The 17,175-nt window shown below is 38.0% G+C and overlaps 1 protein-coding gene across 4 annotated transcripts in view; it reads right to left on the bottom strand.

The window, feature by feature from the left end:
- Positions 1-665: 665 nt before the first annotated feature.
- The window catches only part of TOR4A (torsin family 4 member A), a 96,500-nt gene continuing 79,990 nt past the window's right edge, over positions 666-17,175 (bottom strand). For 2 of the 4 annotated variants that reach the window (XM_053696136.1, XM_053696139.1), the window contains exon 2: positions 666-2,134. In XM_053696136.1, coding sequence (XP_053552111.1) covers positions 811-2,073 — 1,263 coding nt within the window. In that variant the 5' untranslated portion in view covers positions 2,074-2,134 and the 3' untranslated portion in view covers positions 666-810. The remainder of the gene's footprint in view (positions 2,135-17,175) is intronic. The other 2 variants (XM_053696137.1, XM_053696138.1) reach the window with 1 other exon arrangement.

The following is a 17,175-nucleotide window of genomic DNA, read 5'->3' as shown; positions in this document are numbered from 1 at the left end:
CAAAACAGAGGAAGAAAGGGATTTGGGAGTAGTAACAGATTTGTTTACTGTAAGAGCAATCAATTTGTTGAATGCATTACCTAAGGAGGTAGTAACATTTTTTAATGGGATTAATTTAAGCTCAACTGTAGCTTTTATTGTAAGTATATTAAGATTTGTATAGGTTAAATTCCATGGACTTCTGTCTTTTTTTCAACCTCGTCTACTATGTTACTATGTTTTTGCCCAAATACTTTGTTATGTTTTTGCATATTTTTGTCCCAATACTCTGTGCACAGTTTTCTCCAGTCCTTCTTTATGCAGTTAAAAACAAAATACATTGAGACTTGGCTGATTACTCTATAGCAGCACAACATAAATGTCTTGTAATTTCAAGGTGTTTACTGTCTTGTCTTTTTAACTGTGTAAAGAAATCAGTATCTTATTAGAAGCTGTTTATAAATAATTTGAAATCAAATTTTCTTTCCATTTAATAATGCTACACATGATCTCTCAGATGTTATCAGGGGATCTAAAGAGGCTTAATCCTTATGTATGTGGCTATTAAGCTTTGTGTGTTTTGATTAATTTGATCTTTTGAGCCCCAAGAAGTCACCCTTATGGATTGCTTTCATTCTAAGAACAAATCTCCAGTAGTGGCACCATTAATATTAGATAGCACAATAAAATATTCATTGGTTTGAGTTTATTTGTAAGACAAATCTAGCCCTTTTACACTGATTTTAATTTTATTGACATGTAAAAACAAAATGGGTGTACAGGACATACATTACTCAGCAAAATGTACTGTATTACTCTTGGAATCTGAGATCACATATATGGATGAAGAAGATTGACTTTGGACACAACCTGCTTGCATCCACTTATAGAGTATTGTTTGTCTTCCTTGGTATAATAGTTTAACTGTCCTGCCAGGTTCTCTATATTATTATTGTCCGGGTAAAATCCTTCCCTTAGTAATTCATCTAAGAAACAGTTTACAATATGGCTTTTCTCCAATAGAGTAAACGGCACAATTTCTGCAACATCCCACAGTGAATGATGGTTCCTCAGTGAAGAGAGTACAATGTTGTGAAGGTCAAGTTGGAAATTAAAGACATTGCTTGAAGAATTTTTCAGAACAAACTTTGTAATTTCATTACCCCCTATGTTGCTGATAAGGATGTAGACAGCATTGAGATATTCATTGCTCTGATCTACTTGAAAATATCCTTGTAACACATCCAGAAGTACTGAAGACATGACCTCCATCTCATCAAATATAAAAAATGGGATCTTTTCTTCTATCTCCGCCCTGGTTACCATGTCTGATATCATAGAAGAAAGCTCTTTTTGACAGTTTACAACGTTCTCATCTTTTGGGCAGTTGTGCATCACGTAATATTGAAGGACAAAACCATTGTCCATGACTGAACGGAAGTGCTTGGCCAAGAGTCTGCCCATGTGGCTCTTACCAACTCCACTGGGTCCATTTAAGGAAATAACCAATGGTTTGTTATGGTAGTGAGTGGCAAGGTAATCCTTCAGTAGTTCCATTATCCTTTCAATAGCGTATTTTTGCCCAAATACTTCTCTCTGCACAGTTTTCTCCAGCCCATCTAAGTCATACTTTTGAACATTATCGTCCAAATTCTCAATAGCGTTCAGAATTTGAAAGCAAATAATTCCTATGAGCAATATAAGGCAGCGTTTAGCTTTGCTCTTCTGCTCTACTGGAAGGTATTTCTTGGAATTTCCTGGATATAGCACATTTCTAGACTTCCGACGTTTTTTACTTTTACGTTTCAGATTGCTTAATGCAACTTTCTCCACTGAGGAAGTTTCAAAATTAAAAATATCTGGCTTTTCATAGATAGATGTCTTAAATAATGCTTTGTCCATAGAGCGCTGCCGCCGAAGTTGACATGCCTTTGCATTTTCCAAGGATCTTCCTCCAGTCACATCCAGTTGCAATTTACCCTTTAAAGTTCGTATTTTCTTACGTATTCGGATGACTGCGCGCACTGGAGTACAGGCCAGTGAAACCTTATTTGTTGAAACAGGAGTGGCACAAGTAGTCTGAGTTTCATCCATTTTTCAGTCGTTAAGAATACCATCCATGGATTTTTCAGATGAACATTAGTTGAGGGTACTGCTAAATAAAAGAGATATAGTTACCAAGCTTGATCATTTCTCAGAAATTCATATCTATTTTTTTTATAACAAAATCTATTTCAGTCTCAGTTTCATAAACCCTTGAGACACAATTTCTATAAAATGCAAAGTGCTTCATAAACAATTATGTGGGGTCAATGAGTAAAGAAAAAGAACTACTCAGATATTTAGTTCCTTTACTAATCATAGTTCATGATTTTGGGTTTTTTACAGTTGGCACTACATTTCTCTGAGTCAGCAACACAGTAAACTTTCAAATCACTTTTTCTACAAATTGCCTAATTTGTATCACATAAAGAAATAGTAAAACTTATTAGCAAAAATGCTTCTAATAAAAGCTATAGCTGTTTCAAAAGTGTATTTGAGTATGCACCGTGCACCAGCATTTTAAACACAGCACATGCTCAGACAGCCTAAGGTGCATGTACCATATGGTAATGACTCAATTTGTTAATTGCTGAGATGATACAAGTCCCACTGATGCTTTGAGCAGCTGCAGTATTTAACATGCTGGTGCACTGAGAATATCTAGCTATGCTTCACATGCACGTGCAGAGAAAAATGTTAACACTAAAACATTGACTTTTACATAATTCATCAATGTGCATTTCAATTTTGGCCGGAATGTCCCTTTAAGCACTGCATTAATATTGTAGTATTTAATCAGGTTTGAAAAGTTTCTTAAAAAAAAAAAAGAGTTCACAGGGGGAGTGGCTATTTACAAGTTAAACTGTAATGATGAGGAGGTAATGGAAGTAACTCTGATTTTTAAAAGCTTACAGACAAAGGCCCCAATTTATCAAGGTCTGTCGGTCCTGATCCAACAGTGCGGATCAGGTCCGACAGACGTTGCTGAATACGGCGAGCAATACACTCGCCTTATTCAGCATTGCACCAGCAGCTCACAAGAGCTGCTGATGCAACGCCGCCCCCTGCAGACTTGCGGCCAATGGGCCGCCAGAAGGGGGTGTCAATCAACCCGATCAAACTCGATCGGGTTGATTTCTGGCGATGTCTGTTGATTTCCGGCGATGTCTGCAGGCTCACCAGAAACACGGGGCAAATATGCCCCAAAGAGTATCACAGTAATAATGTGGTGCTTAATATGCATTACAACAAAAATAATAAAGTTTAGTGTACCTTTAAGTGGATCTGCTGTAAATCCTTTATACTACATTTTTCCTGCTTCTAGAATGATATGCGTTCGTCATGATAATATATTTTTTACATACATAGTAAAAGATGTACATGGGAGAAAAATTTGTTTCTGATAAATCTTTCATTCCAAAAGAAATTTGGTTTGTAGAATTCCATTAGGCGCTTCATTTGTATAAGATGAAACAAAAATTTGTTTGTTAACAAAGTTAATAAAAAAACATGCCCTGCCGCTCCCAAACCACCTAAATCTACATATTAAACCTACTAACTGTTAGCCCCCTAAACTCCTCAAAAAAAATTAACCCTTAAACCACTGCATCCCCTGCTACAAACATAAAACACTAACAGCTGGAGGGTACAGCCTTTAAAGGGACAGTCTAATCCATAATAAACTTTCATGATTCAGATAGGACATGTAACGTTGCAATTTACTTTTATCACTCATTTTGCTTTGTTCTCTTGGTATTTTTAGTTGAAAGCTAAACCTAGGAGGTTCATATGCTAATTTCTTAGACATTGAAGGTCGCCCCTTATCTGAATGCATTTTGACAGTTTTTCATCACTAGATAACACTGTACTCACGGACGTGGAGTTACCTAGGAGTCAGCAATGATTGGCTAAAAGTCTGTCAAAAGAACTGAAATAAGGGGGCAGTCTGCAGAGGCTTAGATACAAAATAATCTCAGAGGTAAAATATATATTAATATAACCGTGTTGGTTATGCAAAACTGGGGAATGGGTAATAAAGGGATTATCTATCTTTTAAAACAATAACAATTTGGGTGTAGACTGTCCCTTTAAGGGTTTAGTGCAGGGGGTTTTTGGGTGGGGTTGAGGAGCTAAAAGAATTTTTGTACTTATTTTTTTTATTGAGAACATTACAAATGAATGAATGTATCAACAAATGTCATTCATACTTCCATTCATTAGTCCTTAAATGCATGTAGGCATCAGTTCATTAATCATTTTCGTATAAATGTAGCGAAGAATGAAAGCCAGAACTGGGTTTTGTAGAAAGCCCCATAGAAGTCTATGAGGTGAGGGATTTAGCGAGGCTGTGCTTTTTTACCTCCAGATGTTAGAGAATCTGAGGCTTTTGCTCGGGCAATTACCATTTTACTTTTAACGTATAATATGAACGCAAGAATAAGATTTAACTTGAGCAGTGTTGGAGCTCAATGGCCAGAGGCGACTCTTGAGTTAGCGAGGCCTTAGGCAAGGCTCAAATATGAGGTCCCTCGACACAAAACAAATGCAAACATTTACCAAATAAATCTGAATATGAATTGCTCTGAATTTTGCTGAAAACTGTCCTGATGTGCATTAAAATTCACCCAAACCCGGTTTTGGCAAATATTCAATCTGAATTAACTCCTAATTCCCAACATTGCTCTCAAATTAGAACATTAAATTACAAGTCCCTTGTACCATTAGATCATAAAATTGGGGTGTGCAACAATTTGACCACAAGCAGAGGACCTCATTTTCTACTACCTATTCCTCCATATATTTTTTTTAATCCTCCTTTACCCCTATCTGGTGCTTTGTTCTGCATTGATGACATTACAGTAACTTGGAAGGACTTAGGGGGGGATTTATCAAGCTCGCCAGAAACCGAAGTTAAGAAGCAGCGGTTATAAGATCGCTGCTCCTTAAATTGTCCACAACCTTTTAGGTGGCGGACTTCAATCATCCCGATAGGATACGATCGGGATGATTGACACCCAGAGCTTCATCTTGTGAAATGCTTGTGCAATGTTAAATGCTGACAGTGTATATAGCTATAGCGAATCATGTCCGCCCGAAATTTGTTATATCTACCTCTTAGTCTGTAATTTATAATATTTATAATGACTGTACAAAACAAAATTTTAGTTTATTCCAAAGTGAGATTATGGGGTAAATTTATTAAGGTGCGGACGGACATGATACGCTGTATCGTATCATGTCCGCCGCACATCGATAAATGCAGACAGCATATGCTGTCGGCATTTATCGATGCACCAGCAGATTCATGGCAAACGGCCGCTAGCAGGGGGTGTCAATCAACCGATCGTTTCCAATCAGGCTGATTGCTCTCCACCACCTCGGAGGCGGAGTGGGTCGGAAACAGCATCCGCTGCTACTTAAATTGACCCCTATCAATTAAAGTAGTTGTTCTCTACTTGTATATTGAAGAAAAAAAAAATAGAACTGAAAGTCATGTATGAGGTGGTCACTTAAAATCATTTAATTAATACATAGCCCGGGGTCTATTTCTTACTCTGGTAAGAAAATACTTCTGTGAAGGGGGAGACTTTAGAACTATGCCAGAATAATAGTAGGATGCTGACGTACTGTAAGTGCTAGGCTATATTTTTTTTTTTAAATCAGAGCTCAGATCAGAATGGCCCTTGGCACAGAAGCTGCTCTGTAAGTACTATGTCCACTTAAAATCTGGCCCCTGGCCCTAAAACACCCAAGTCAGCTTCATACCCAAAGTAGACCTTAGACGAACTCTGAACTTCCAACCCTTTTGTCAGCCCATTACCCACAACAAACCTGAGATCACGATTTATGCTAGAATGATTACCGCATACTCAGAGCTCTGGTTAACTGTTTCATGAAACAAAAAAGCGTCACAAAACACATCAAAAATACATTACAAAGTATAGTTACACCCATAATAACACCATCTTTTAAAAATTATTACAAAAAAATATTGCACACAAAAGTTATAAGGACTGAAGATGTATATATATATATATATATACTGTATATATACCCATAATATATATATAGATTATGTATTTCTGAATAGACAGAACATTGGAATGTCGGGTTAGCGCACTTGAGAATATGCGATCGGGTTTGGGGGAATACGTTTATTGCACACGCAATATTGTAAGTTTGGCTTTTTGCGTTCGTCAGGTTAGTGCACGAGTGAAAACAGTTTACTTTCAACTCAGAATATGAGTGCAACCTGACGAGCGCAACAAAGCTTACTTCTAGCGCAGTAAACGCTCGAGCGGGAGCGTTAAATAGTGCTCCACTCATAATCTGCCCCATAGAGAGAAATGAAAAAAGAGAGAATGGACAGAAAAAAGAGAAAGAAAAAAGCAAATGGTAATAGAGAAGAAAGGAGCGAGGGAAAGAAGAGAGCAAAGAGAGAGAAGAAGAAAGAAAGGAAATAGGAAAGCGTAGAGGGAAATAAAAAAGAGAGAGGATAGAAAGAAAATAGAGAGGAGAGAGGAGAGAAAAAGAAAGGAGAGAATGGAAATATAGTGTACAAAGAGGAGAGAAGATTGGAGAGACAGAGCGAGAACAGAGAGAAAGAATAGAGAAGAAGAGAGTGTAGAGAGACAATAGAGAGTTTAGAGAGACAATAGAGAGTGTAGAGAGACAATAGAGAGTGTAGAGAGACAATAGAGAGTGTAGAGAGACAATAGAGAGTGTAGAGAGACAATAGAGAGTGAAGAGGGAGACTGGAGAGAGAAGAGAAAGTATAGAGGGAGAAAAGTAAATAGAGAGAAGGAGAGAGAAAAGAAAGAGAGCAGAGAGAGAGTGGGAAAATAGTGAGCTGAGAGAGAGGGGAGAGAGAGAAGAGAGATGGAAGACAGGGAAGGTGAGAGAGAGAGAGAGAGAGAGAGAGAGAGAGAAGAGAGATGGAAGACAGGGAAGGTGAAAGAGAGAGAGAGAGAAGACAAACAGAAAAGAGAGGTGAGAGAGTGGGAAAAGAGCAAGCAGAGAGAGAGGAGAGGCAAAAGACAGAGAGAGAGGGAGGGATAGAGAGGGAGAGATAGAGGGAGAGTGAGAGAGAGAGAGAGAGAAGGTTAGAGAGGGGAGAAAAATAGAAAAGAGAGGGGAGAGAGGGGGAAAAGAGCAAGCAGAGAGAGAGAGAGGAGAGGCAAAAGACAGAGAGAGAGGGAGGGATAGAGAGGGAGAGATAGAGGGAGAGTGAGAGAGAGAGAGAGAAGGTTAGAGAGGGGAGAAAAACAGAAAAGAGAGGGGAGAGAGGGGGAAAAGAGCAAGCAGAGAGAGAGGGGAGAGGCAAAAGACAGAGAGAGAGAGGGAGGGATAGAGAGGGAGAGATAGAGGGAGAGAGAGTGAGAGAGAGAGAGAGAGAGAGAGAGAGAAGGTTAGAGAGGGGAGAAAAACAGAAAAGAGAGGGGAGAGAGGGGGACAAGAGCAAGCAGAGAGAGAGGGGAGAGGCAAAAGACAGAGAGAGAGGGAGGGATAGAGAGGGAGAGATAGAGGGAGAGATAGAGAGAGAGAGAGAGAGAGAGAGAGAGAGAGAGAGGGGAGAAAAACAGAAAAGAGAGGGGAGAGAGGGGGAAAAGAGCAAGCAGAGAGAGAGGGGAGAGAGAAAAGATATATATATATATATATGAAGAAAGAGAGAGAGAGAGAGAGAGAGAGAGAGAGTGGGAGAGAGAGAGAGAGAGAGAGAGAGAGAGAGAGAGAGAGAGAGAGAGAGTGGGAGAGAGACAAAGGGAGAGAGCAAGAGATAGAAAGAGAGAGAGAGAGACAGAGAGAGACATAGAGAGTGAGAGAAAGAGAGAGAGCAAAGAGAGAAAAGAGAAGAGGGGGTAGGGCAGAAAGAAATGTAACTAGCAAAGGAAGGGCAGATATAGTCATGTAGTAGTAACCAGATGAATGTCAGGGACAGAGGAGCTCACAGCACTTCCTATGCATCTATGTCAACTATCCAACAGTGTTTTTTTTTCACTCGTCCACATGCCATGCACATGCCGCACAGAAAAAAATCCCCATATGAAGATAAAGACACACTGCAAGGCCCCTGTTTAAGCGATAGCCTATTTGGCCTAATAATAAAGCTGCCTTTGTCAATAGCACTAATATCTGTGTGCTCCACTTGTAATCTGGGAGATATTGTGATAATCCAGCCAGTGAATAGGCACATAACAGGTCTGAGCAAACTAGAAGTTAAAAAAGAGATGTTGGTGAAAGTCCTTATATGAAAATATTCTCTGTTTAGAATGACAGACAAGAGTTTGTTTCATTCAACTTATCTGCAAGCAGGAAGGAGCCACTGGAAGATTACACAACAGCCGAGAGCTGCAGATTGTGATAAACTGCAGCAGCAGCCAAAAGGGAAAACCACATGTTGTAGCTGCCCACAATATATTATCAAACAGCCTCACGTTATTAGAGTGTACTGAGTTTTCACAAACCAAACAGGGCTAGAGCTGTCCTCTATAAAACTAAGGGATGACTGGGGGGGGGGGGGATCTGAAGCTATTTGGTGGAAAAGTTATCAGTTCCCAGATATGACCCACGGCACCAGAACTCGTGTCAAACATAAGACCATATCAGATCAGACCCCTGTACCCTTGGTCAGTCATATGCCCATATCAGACCTCATAGTATACCCCTGCAGCCTCAGTCAGTTATATACATACATCAGACCTCAGACTCTTGTCTGCAGTCTCAATCAGCTATATGCATACAATACATCTGACCTCTGTTTAGACCCCTGCAGCCTCAGTCAGTTATATACACACATCAGACATCAGACTCATCAGACATCAGACTCATACACACATCAGACATCAGACCACTGCAGTCTCATTTAGTTGTATACATACATCAGACCTCAGATCAGACCCCAGCAGCCTCCTTCAGTTATATTGCATACATCACCTCAGATTACATCCCTGCAGTCACTGCCAGTTATACATGCATCAGCCCTTAGATCAGACCCCTGGAGTCACTGCCAGGTATATACATGCATCAGACCTCAGATCAGACCCCTGCAGTCACTGCCAGTTATATACACGCATCAGACCTCAGATCAGACCCCTGCAGTCACTGACGGTTATATACATGCATCAGACCTCAGATCAGACCCCTGCAGTCACTGACAGTTATATACATGCATCAGACCTTAGATCAGACCCCTGCAGTCACTGACAGTTATATACATGCATCAGACCTCAGATCAGACCCCTGCAGTCACTGACAGTTATATACGCGCATCAGACCTCAGATCAGACCCCTGCAGTCACTGACGGTTATATGCATGCATCAGACCTTAGATCAGACCCCTGCAGTCACTGACAGTTATATACATGCATCAGACCTCAGATCAGACCCCTGCAGTCACTGCCAGTTATATACGCGCATCAGACCTCAGATCAGACCCCTGCAGTCACTGACGGTTATATACATGCATCAGACCTCAGATCAGACCCCTGCAGTCACTGACAGTTATATACATGCATCAGACCTTAGATCAGACCCCTGCAGTCACTGACAGTTATATAAATGCATCAGACCTCAGATCAGACCCCTGCAGTCACTGACGGTTATATACACACATTAGACCTCAGATCAGACACCAGCAGCCTCCGTCAGTGATATGCACACATCAGACCTCAGATCAGACCCGTGCAACCTTAGCCAGTTATATACCGATATTATACTTCAGATCAGACCCATGACTATGAAGCCCCTGTCAGCTATATATATTTATCAGAACTCAGATTCTACAATAATACAGCATTTATATGTAGCCACCAATCACTAACTATGTTCAGCTATGGAGGGAACAGCTGCTGAGCTGATTTTAACTATGTGCTTAACCAACGTGCAGGTTTATAGGCAAGCAATAGCAATAAGCTATTGCATTAATGCATTATAGCATTCTCTAACTGCACTATTTCCCCCTGTAATAATATCTGTAGTTTGCAAATTGGTTAAATGTGTATGGAATTCTACCTAAGCCCTTTTTTCTATATCCCCCATGTATAGATGTATAAATAGTTACTAGTACTTACTGCAGTAGCTCATAAAATCTTCTCATTGTGTGTAAGAAATTCCCTTCCACCTAGTGAGTGATGTTAATTATATACGTTTTTTCCCGTATATGTTTACAACCAGTTTGAATTGTTGCCTGTCAATAGCTTATTACACAAGCTTTTAAGATAGGTTTATATGGGCTCCTTCCCCTAACCACGGTATTCCTGGTTTGACCAGAAATTATTATGACCTTAAGACGAATTTCTACATTGCTGCACTAAAGCACTTAATGACTTAAGTACAAAAAAGGTTATAATCACTGTATGACACATGCTTTTAAGTGCCTGTAGTGTGTGTGGGTGAAAGGTTTAGACACAAAATCAACTGAGACCCTAAAGTGACTAAAGACTTGTTTAAAGGACCAGTAAATAGACAATGCAATAAAAATTTTCAGAAAAAAATATTTTGCTCATTTGAAGTTCAAAGTTATTTATATCTATTTCCACTTCTCCTGTATCATGTGATAGCCATCAGCCAATCACAAATGCATAGGTATATTCTGTGAATTCTTGCACATGCTCAGTAGGAGCTGGTGACTCAGAAAGTGTAAATATAAAAAGACTGTGCATATTTAGTTAACGGGAGTAAATTGTAAAGTTGTATAAAATTGCAGCTCTATCTGAATCATGAAAGTTTAATTTTGGTTTGAGTGTCCCTTTAATACAACTGTATTTTATTTCTACTATAATCACTGTCATTAGCTGGATGTCAAATCTGTAAGTCTAACGAGCAACACAGTGAATACAAATACAGTTAGATGTATTTTTGCCATGTAAAAGCATTTGCACAAAACACTTATGTATGTTAAAGGTTACCTGTGATAAATTTTAACAGGCAGATAATTTGCTGCAATGTCTCCCGCATAAGCCCCAAAATGGTGTCACGATTGTCACCAGAAGCGCTTGAAGAATACGCAGGAAGCTGTTGCACATACGCACAACCAAATGTGTTTTACTAGAAGGGTATTTACAAAAGGGCATTCTATTTGTCTTTGTAGTGGGCTGCTCTGCATTTCAGGTTTGGATTTAATGTCCTTTTTTTACAAGTTAAAGAGGCATTTAAAGGGATACTAAACCCAAAAATTTTCTTTCATGATTCAGATAGAGAATACAATTTTAAATAACTTTTTAATTTACTTCTATTATCTAATTTCTTTCATTCTCTTGGTATCATTTGTTGAAGGAGCAGCAATGCGCTACTGGTTTCTAGCTGAACACATGGGGTGAGCCAATGACAATCGGTATATTTATGCAGTCACCAATCAGCAGCTAGACCCTAGGTTCTTTGCTGCTCCTGAGCTTTTATAGATACATTTTTCAGCAAAGGATAACAAGAGAAGGAAGCACATTAAATAATAGAAGTAAAATGGAAAGTTGTTTAAAATTATTTTCTCTATCTGAATCATGAAAGAAAAATGTTGGGTTTCATGTCCCTTTAACGGATGTTCTAATGCTAACTGTGGAGCAGCAATGCACTACTGGGAGCTAGATGAACACATTGGTAAGACCCCTCCCGAGCTTACCTAGGTATGCTTTTCAACAAAGGATACCAAGAAAACAAAGCACATTAGATAATAGAAGTAAACTGAAAAATTGTTTAAAAATGTATCCTCTATTTGGGTGTAATGTCCCTTTAACCTTTTTCATGTATTTTTAACATATCATTGCTGCTTTTTTTATAGGTCCGATAGAAACATTTTGAGCTTTATTTCCATTTAACGCTAAATAACTATGGGAGATCTAGTTCACAATGACTTTTTAAGTTAAAAGCCTAAAACCTAAATATTTTTATTCCCAAACATTTTTTTCCAACTTTTGCTTAGTTGCTTTGAGTTGAGTTTCTATGTATTTGGTTGATAAAAACATTCAGAGCTCATGAAAATAAAAAGGCTATAAAATAACATAAGCAGATACAGATTACAAAACAGGTATAAAATATAAAATGTACAATGCTGTACACGGATACTTGATGGGCCTGGGCTATAAGGTGCCTTGGGACTTGCTAAAACTGAATAATATTTGGTGTTGTGCTATTTTTTTCTTTTATGATTCAGTTAGAACATATCATTCCAATTTACTTCTATTATCAAATTTGCTTCAATTCTCTTTATATCCTTTGTTGAAGGAGCAGCAATGCACTAATGGGACCTAGATGAATATATCGGGTGAGCCAATGATGAGATATGTGCAGCCACTAATCAGCAGGTAGCTCCCATTACTGCATAGCTGCTCCTGAGCCTACCTAGGTTTGCTTTTCAACAAAGGATACAAACAGAACAAAGCAAATTAGGTACTATAAGTAAATTGGAAAGTGTTTAAAATGTCATGCTATATCTGAATCCCAAAATAAAAAAAATGGGTTTCGGTCTCATGTCCCTTTAAATGTCTACTTACTGGAACACAAGATGAACACACTGGGGCGATTTATCATTATCCAAACAGAAAAGGTTTGCATGCAGGGAACCTACACTATGGAGTGGGTTATGCTTATTAGAAATTCTTGCAAAAGGTATTATTTATCATTTAAAATGATTATATCTCTTTATTCTTTTTTTTTTACTTCATTTGTGAAGGGTCCGTTACTTACTGTCACAGCCCCACAAGTTATGCAATATTTGCAAATAATAATTATATGTAGTTTAAATTAAAAAAAAAAAAACTTTCATTATTTATTTTGCCCTTTTTTCCTGTGATTTATATCTGAAAATGTTGGACCTTCCTTGAGGTGCAGACTACAGACTTAACACTGCCATTGGTTATTCACTCTAGTGACCTATTTATAACGGTGACCTATTAAACATGGTGGTGCCCTTTGCTGTTTGAACACTAAATTTTATATTTATTTGTTAAAATTAGGGGAAGAAAAACCAATATACATTTTAAAAATATGGAACACATCATTCTTTCTAGCATTTATTTAGTGTTTAATATTCCTTTAAAAATATATTAAATACTATACATTGTCACCAAAATAGCATTAAAGGTATATTAACCACCCCTTGTTTTTGCATAAAAATTGTGCTTTGTTACATGCTCCCTAGTCCAGAGAGACCAAAAAGCAGATTCTGTAACCTGCAAATGCTGCAAATTAAAAAGCTGGTTTTCGCAATTTGCAGCATTTGAAAACTTAGGTTACAGAATTTGCTTTGTGGCATCTCTAGGAAACGTGTGACAACAAAGCACAAAAGCAAGCGGTGGTTAATATCCTTTTAAAGGGACAGTCTGCACAAAATTGTTATTGATTAAAAAGATAGATAACGCCTTTACTACCCATTCCCCAGCTTTGTACAACCAACATTGTTATATTAATATACTTTATAGCATGTAAACCTCTACATTTCTGCCTGTTTCTAAGCCACTACAGACAGACATGCTTTTGTATTTGCTTTTCACAACAGGAGACTGCTAGTTCATGTGGGCCATATAGATAACATTGTGTTCATGCCTGATGAGTTATTTAAGATTTAGCACAACACAGTACTAAATGCAAGTCAATAGATAATAAATATAAAGTCATGTGATCAGGGGGCTGTCAGAAGAGGCTTAGATACAAGTTATTCACAGAGGTAAAAAGTATATTAATATAACAGTGTTGGGTATGTAAAACTGGAGAATGGGTAATAAAGGGATTACCTATCTTTTAAAACAATAACAATTCTATTGTAGACTGTCCCTTTAAAGGGACACTCAGGTTTTATTAAATTTTCATGTATCAGATACAGCATGTAATTTTAAACAACTTTCCAATTTACTTCCATTAAAAAAAATATGCACAGTCTTTTATATTTACACTTTATTTTGAGTCACCAGCTCCTACTGAGCATGTGCAAGAACTCAGACTATACGTATATGCATTTGTGATTGGCTGATTGCTATCACATGGTACAGGGGGAGTGGAAATATACATAACTTTAAAATGTGTTAGAAAAGAATCTACTACTCATTTGAAATTCAGAGTAAATGCTATTGTATTATCTTGCATTTGTTGATTATGCAAATCTGCTGTGTTTACTGGTCCTTTAAGCTTTGCCAGAGGTTGGTTTTGTGAGGAAAGTTAGACTGGAGGGTACAATTTAGTTAAAGAAAAAAGGTTTTTTATGTTATACCTCACATTTCCATCAAACATTTGACATTTTGGACATTTTGATGACTTATATCAATAGAACATGTATTAAGTATTGTTTTGGTTACTTTAAAGATAAGCTTTTAATGAATTAATGACATGAAACGTTCCCTTGTACAGAGATATCCAAGTTATTGTTAAGGCCTTTAAGGAACAACTCAGGCACACCCTATATTAGACAGGTAAAACACGTGAATTGTAATTCCCATGATACAGAACGTATAAGCCGCTACAATATAGCGCCTATTTCCTAATTGTTTTTATTAAAAAAGCCACCGTGCAACTTTAGCTTGATTCATACATTTTCTGCTTGATTTTGTTTTATACATTTCTGACAATCCATGTTTTTGGTGCCGTACAGCTGTGTAGAGCGAGGATGTTTATGCGTTAATAAAAGATTTTAGCTATTTATTAATATATTTAGGAAATTGGAGTATCTGTGGAAAAGGGTTTGGTCACAATGTGTCGTATTATAAACGTCTGCATATAAACAATGGGCTGATCAGCCATTTTGTTGTCATCAAAATCACATTAAGCCATTTTCTTTGCTTATAAGCAATGCTTTTTCCCCCCATTATCTTTCCACTTAAATATGACACTATGCGTAACATGTGCCAGTCCTGTTTTTTCTAATCACAATCCAAAATCCTGGGGCGCGATCCTATATACGGCGTAGGTTTCGGCGCAAGCGTGGGAACCTGCGCCGCCCGTAATTTCACCTTGCACATCGGGGTATTACATTTACCCCGCCGGCAGTTCCTAAAGTGCCGTAAGTCTGATAAACTAGCGATGTCCAGAAATGAGAGTAACTACAAATTTCTGGACTCGCTAGTGACTTACGCCACTATAGAAACTGCCGGCGCCTACGAAAACTAAAGGAAATATCAAATCTCCCGTAACAGTCTATCCTGCCTCCCAAAAATAGTCCGACACGTAAAACCCCTATATCCGCATTCCCCCCCTCACACTACTAATAATAAATGTATTAACCCCTAGACTGACAACCCCCACAACACAATAAGCCTAATTATTAACCCCTAAACAGCCATAGCCCACATAGGCTATTAAATGTATTAACCCCTAATCTGCCGCCGCCAACATCGCCGCCACTATAATAAAGTTATTAACCCCTAAACCTAAGTCTAACCCTAACACCCCCCTAACTTAATTATTATTTAAATACATCTAAATAATATTACTATTATTAACTAAATTATTCCTATTTAAAACTAAATACTTACATATAAAATAAACCATAAGATAGCTACAATATAATTAATAATTACATTGTAGCTATTTTAGGATTTATTTTTAATTTACAGGCAACTTTGTATTTATTTTAACTAGGTACAATAGCTATCCTGGCAGAAGAGGTCCTCCAGCCGGGCAGAAGTCTTCATCCAAGCGGCATCTTCTATCTTCTTCCATCCGACGAGGAGCGGCTCCATTTTGAAGACATCCGACGCGGAGTATCCTTCCTGGCCGACGGACTAACGACAAATGAAGGTTCCTTTAAATGACGTCATCCAAGATGGCGTCCCTTGAATTCCGATTGGCTGATAGGATTCTATCAGCCAATCAGAATTAAGGTAGGAAAAATCCTATTGGCTGATGCAATCAGCCAATCGGATTGAAGTTCAATCCAATTGGCTGATCCAATCAGCCAATAGGATTGAGCTCGCATTCTATTGGCTGATTGGAACAGCCAATAGAATGCAAGGTCAATCCGATTGGCTGATTGCATCAGCCAATAAGATTTTTCCTACCTTAATTCCAATTGGCTGATAGAATCTTGGATGACGTCATTTAAAGGAACCTTCATTCATCCTTAGCCCGTCGGCCAGGAAGGATGCTCCGCGTCGGATGTCTTCAAGATGGACCCGCTCCGCTCCGGATGGAAGAAGATAGAAGATGCCGCTTGGATGAAAACTTCTGCATGGATGGAGGACCTCTTCTGCCCGGATCGGATGAAGACTTCTGCCCGGCTGGAGGACCACTTGTGCCCGGATCGGATGAAGACTTCTGTCCGGCTGGGTGAAGACGGCTCAAGGTAGGGTGATCTTCAATGGGGTAGTGTTAGGTTTTTTTAAGGGGGGATTGGGTGTGTTTTAGAGTAAGGTTGGGTGTTGGTGGTGGGTTTTAATGTTGGGGGGGTTGTATTTCTTTTTTTACAGGTAAAAGAGCTGATTACTTTGGGGCAATGCCCCGCAAAAAGCCCTTTTAAGGGCTATTTGTAATTTAGTATAAGGTAGGGAATTTTATTATTTTGGGGGGCTTTTTTATTTGGGGCTTAGATTAGGTGTAATTAGTTTAAACTTATTGTATTTTCTTTTATTTTCTGTAATTTCGTGTTTGTTTTTGTACTATAGTTTATTTTATTTAATTGTATTTAATTTTAGCTAATTGTAGTTAATTAATTTAATTAATTTAATGATAGTGTAGTGTTAGGTGTAATTGTAACTTAGGTTAGGTTTTATTTTACAGGTAAATTTGTAATCATTTTAACTAGGTAGCTATTAAATAGTTATTAACTATTTAATAGCTATTGTACCTAGTTAAAATAAATACAAAGTTGCCTGTAAAATAAAAATAAATCCTAAAATAGCTACAATGTAATTATTAATTATATTGTAGCTATCTTAGGGTTTATTTTATAGGTAAGTATTTAGTTTTAAATAGGAATAATTTAGTTAATAATAGTAATATTATTTAGATTTATTTAAATAATAATTAAGTTAGGGGGGTGTTAGGGTTAGGGTTAGACTTAGGTTTAGGGGTTAATAACTTTATTATAGTGGCTGCGACGTTGGCAGCGGCAGATTAGGGGTTAATACATTTAATAGGCTATGTAGGCAATGGCGGGTTAGGGGTTAATACAGTTTATTAGTTATTGCGGTGGGGGATTGCGGTTGACAGGTAGATAGACATTGCGCATGCGTT

This window comes from Bombina bombina, chromosome 12, assembly GCF_027579735.1.
Source record: "Bombina bombina isolate aBomBom1 chromosome 12, aBomBom1.pri, whole genome shotgun sequence".
In the NCBI taxonomy this organism is placed as follows: Eukaryota; Metazoa; Chordata; class Amphibia; order Anura; family Bombinatoridae; genus Bombina; species Bombina bombina.
This window is presented reverse-complemented; position numbering and strand designations above follow the sequence as displayed.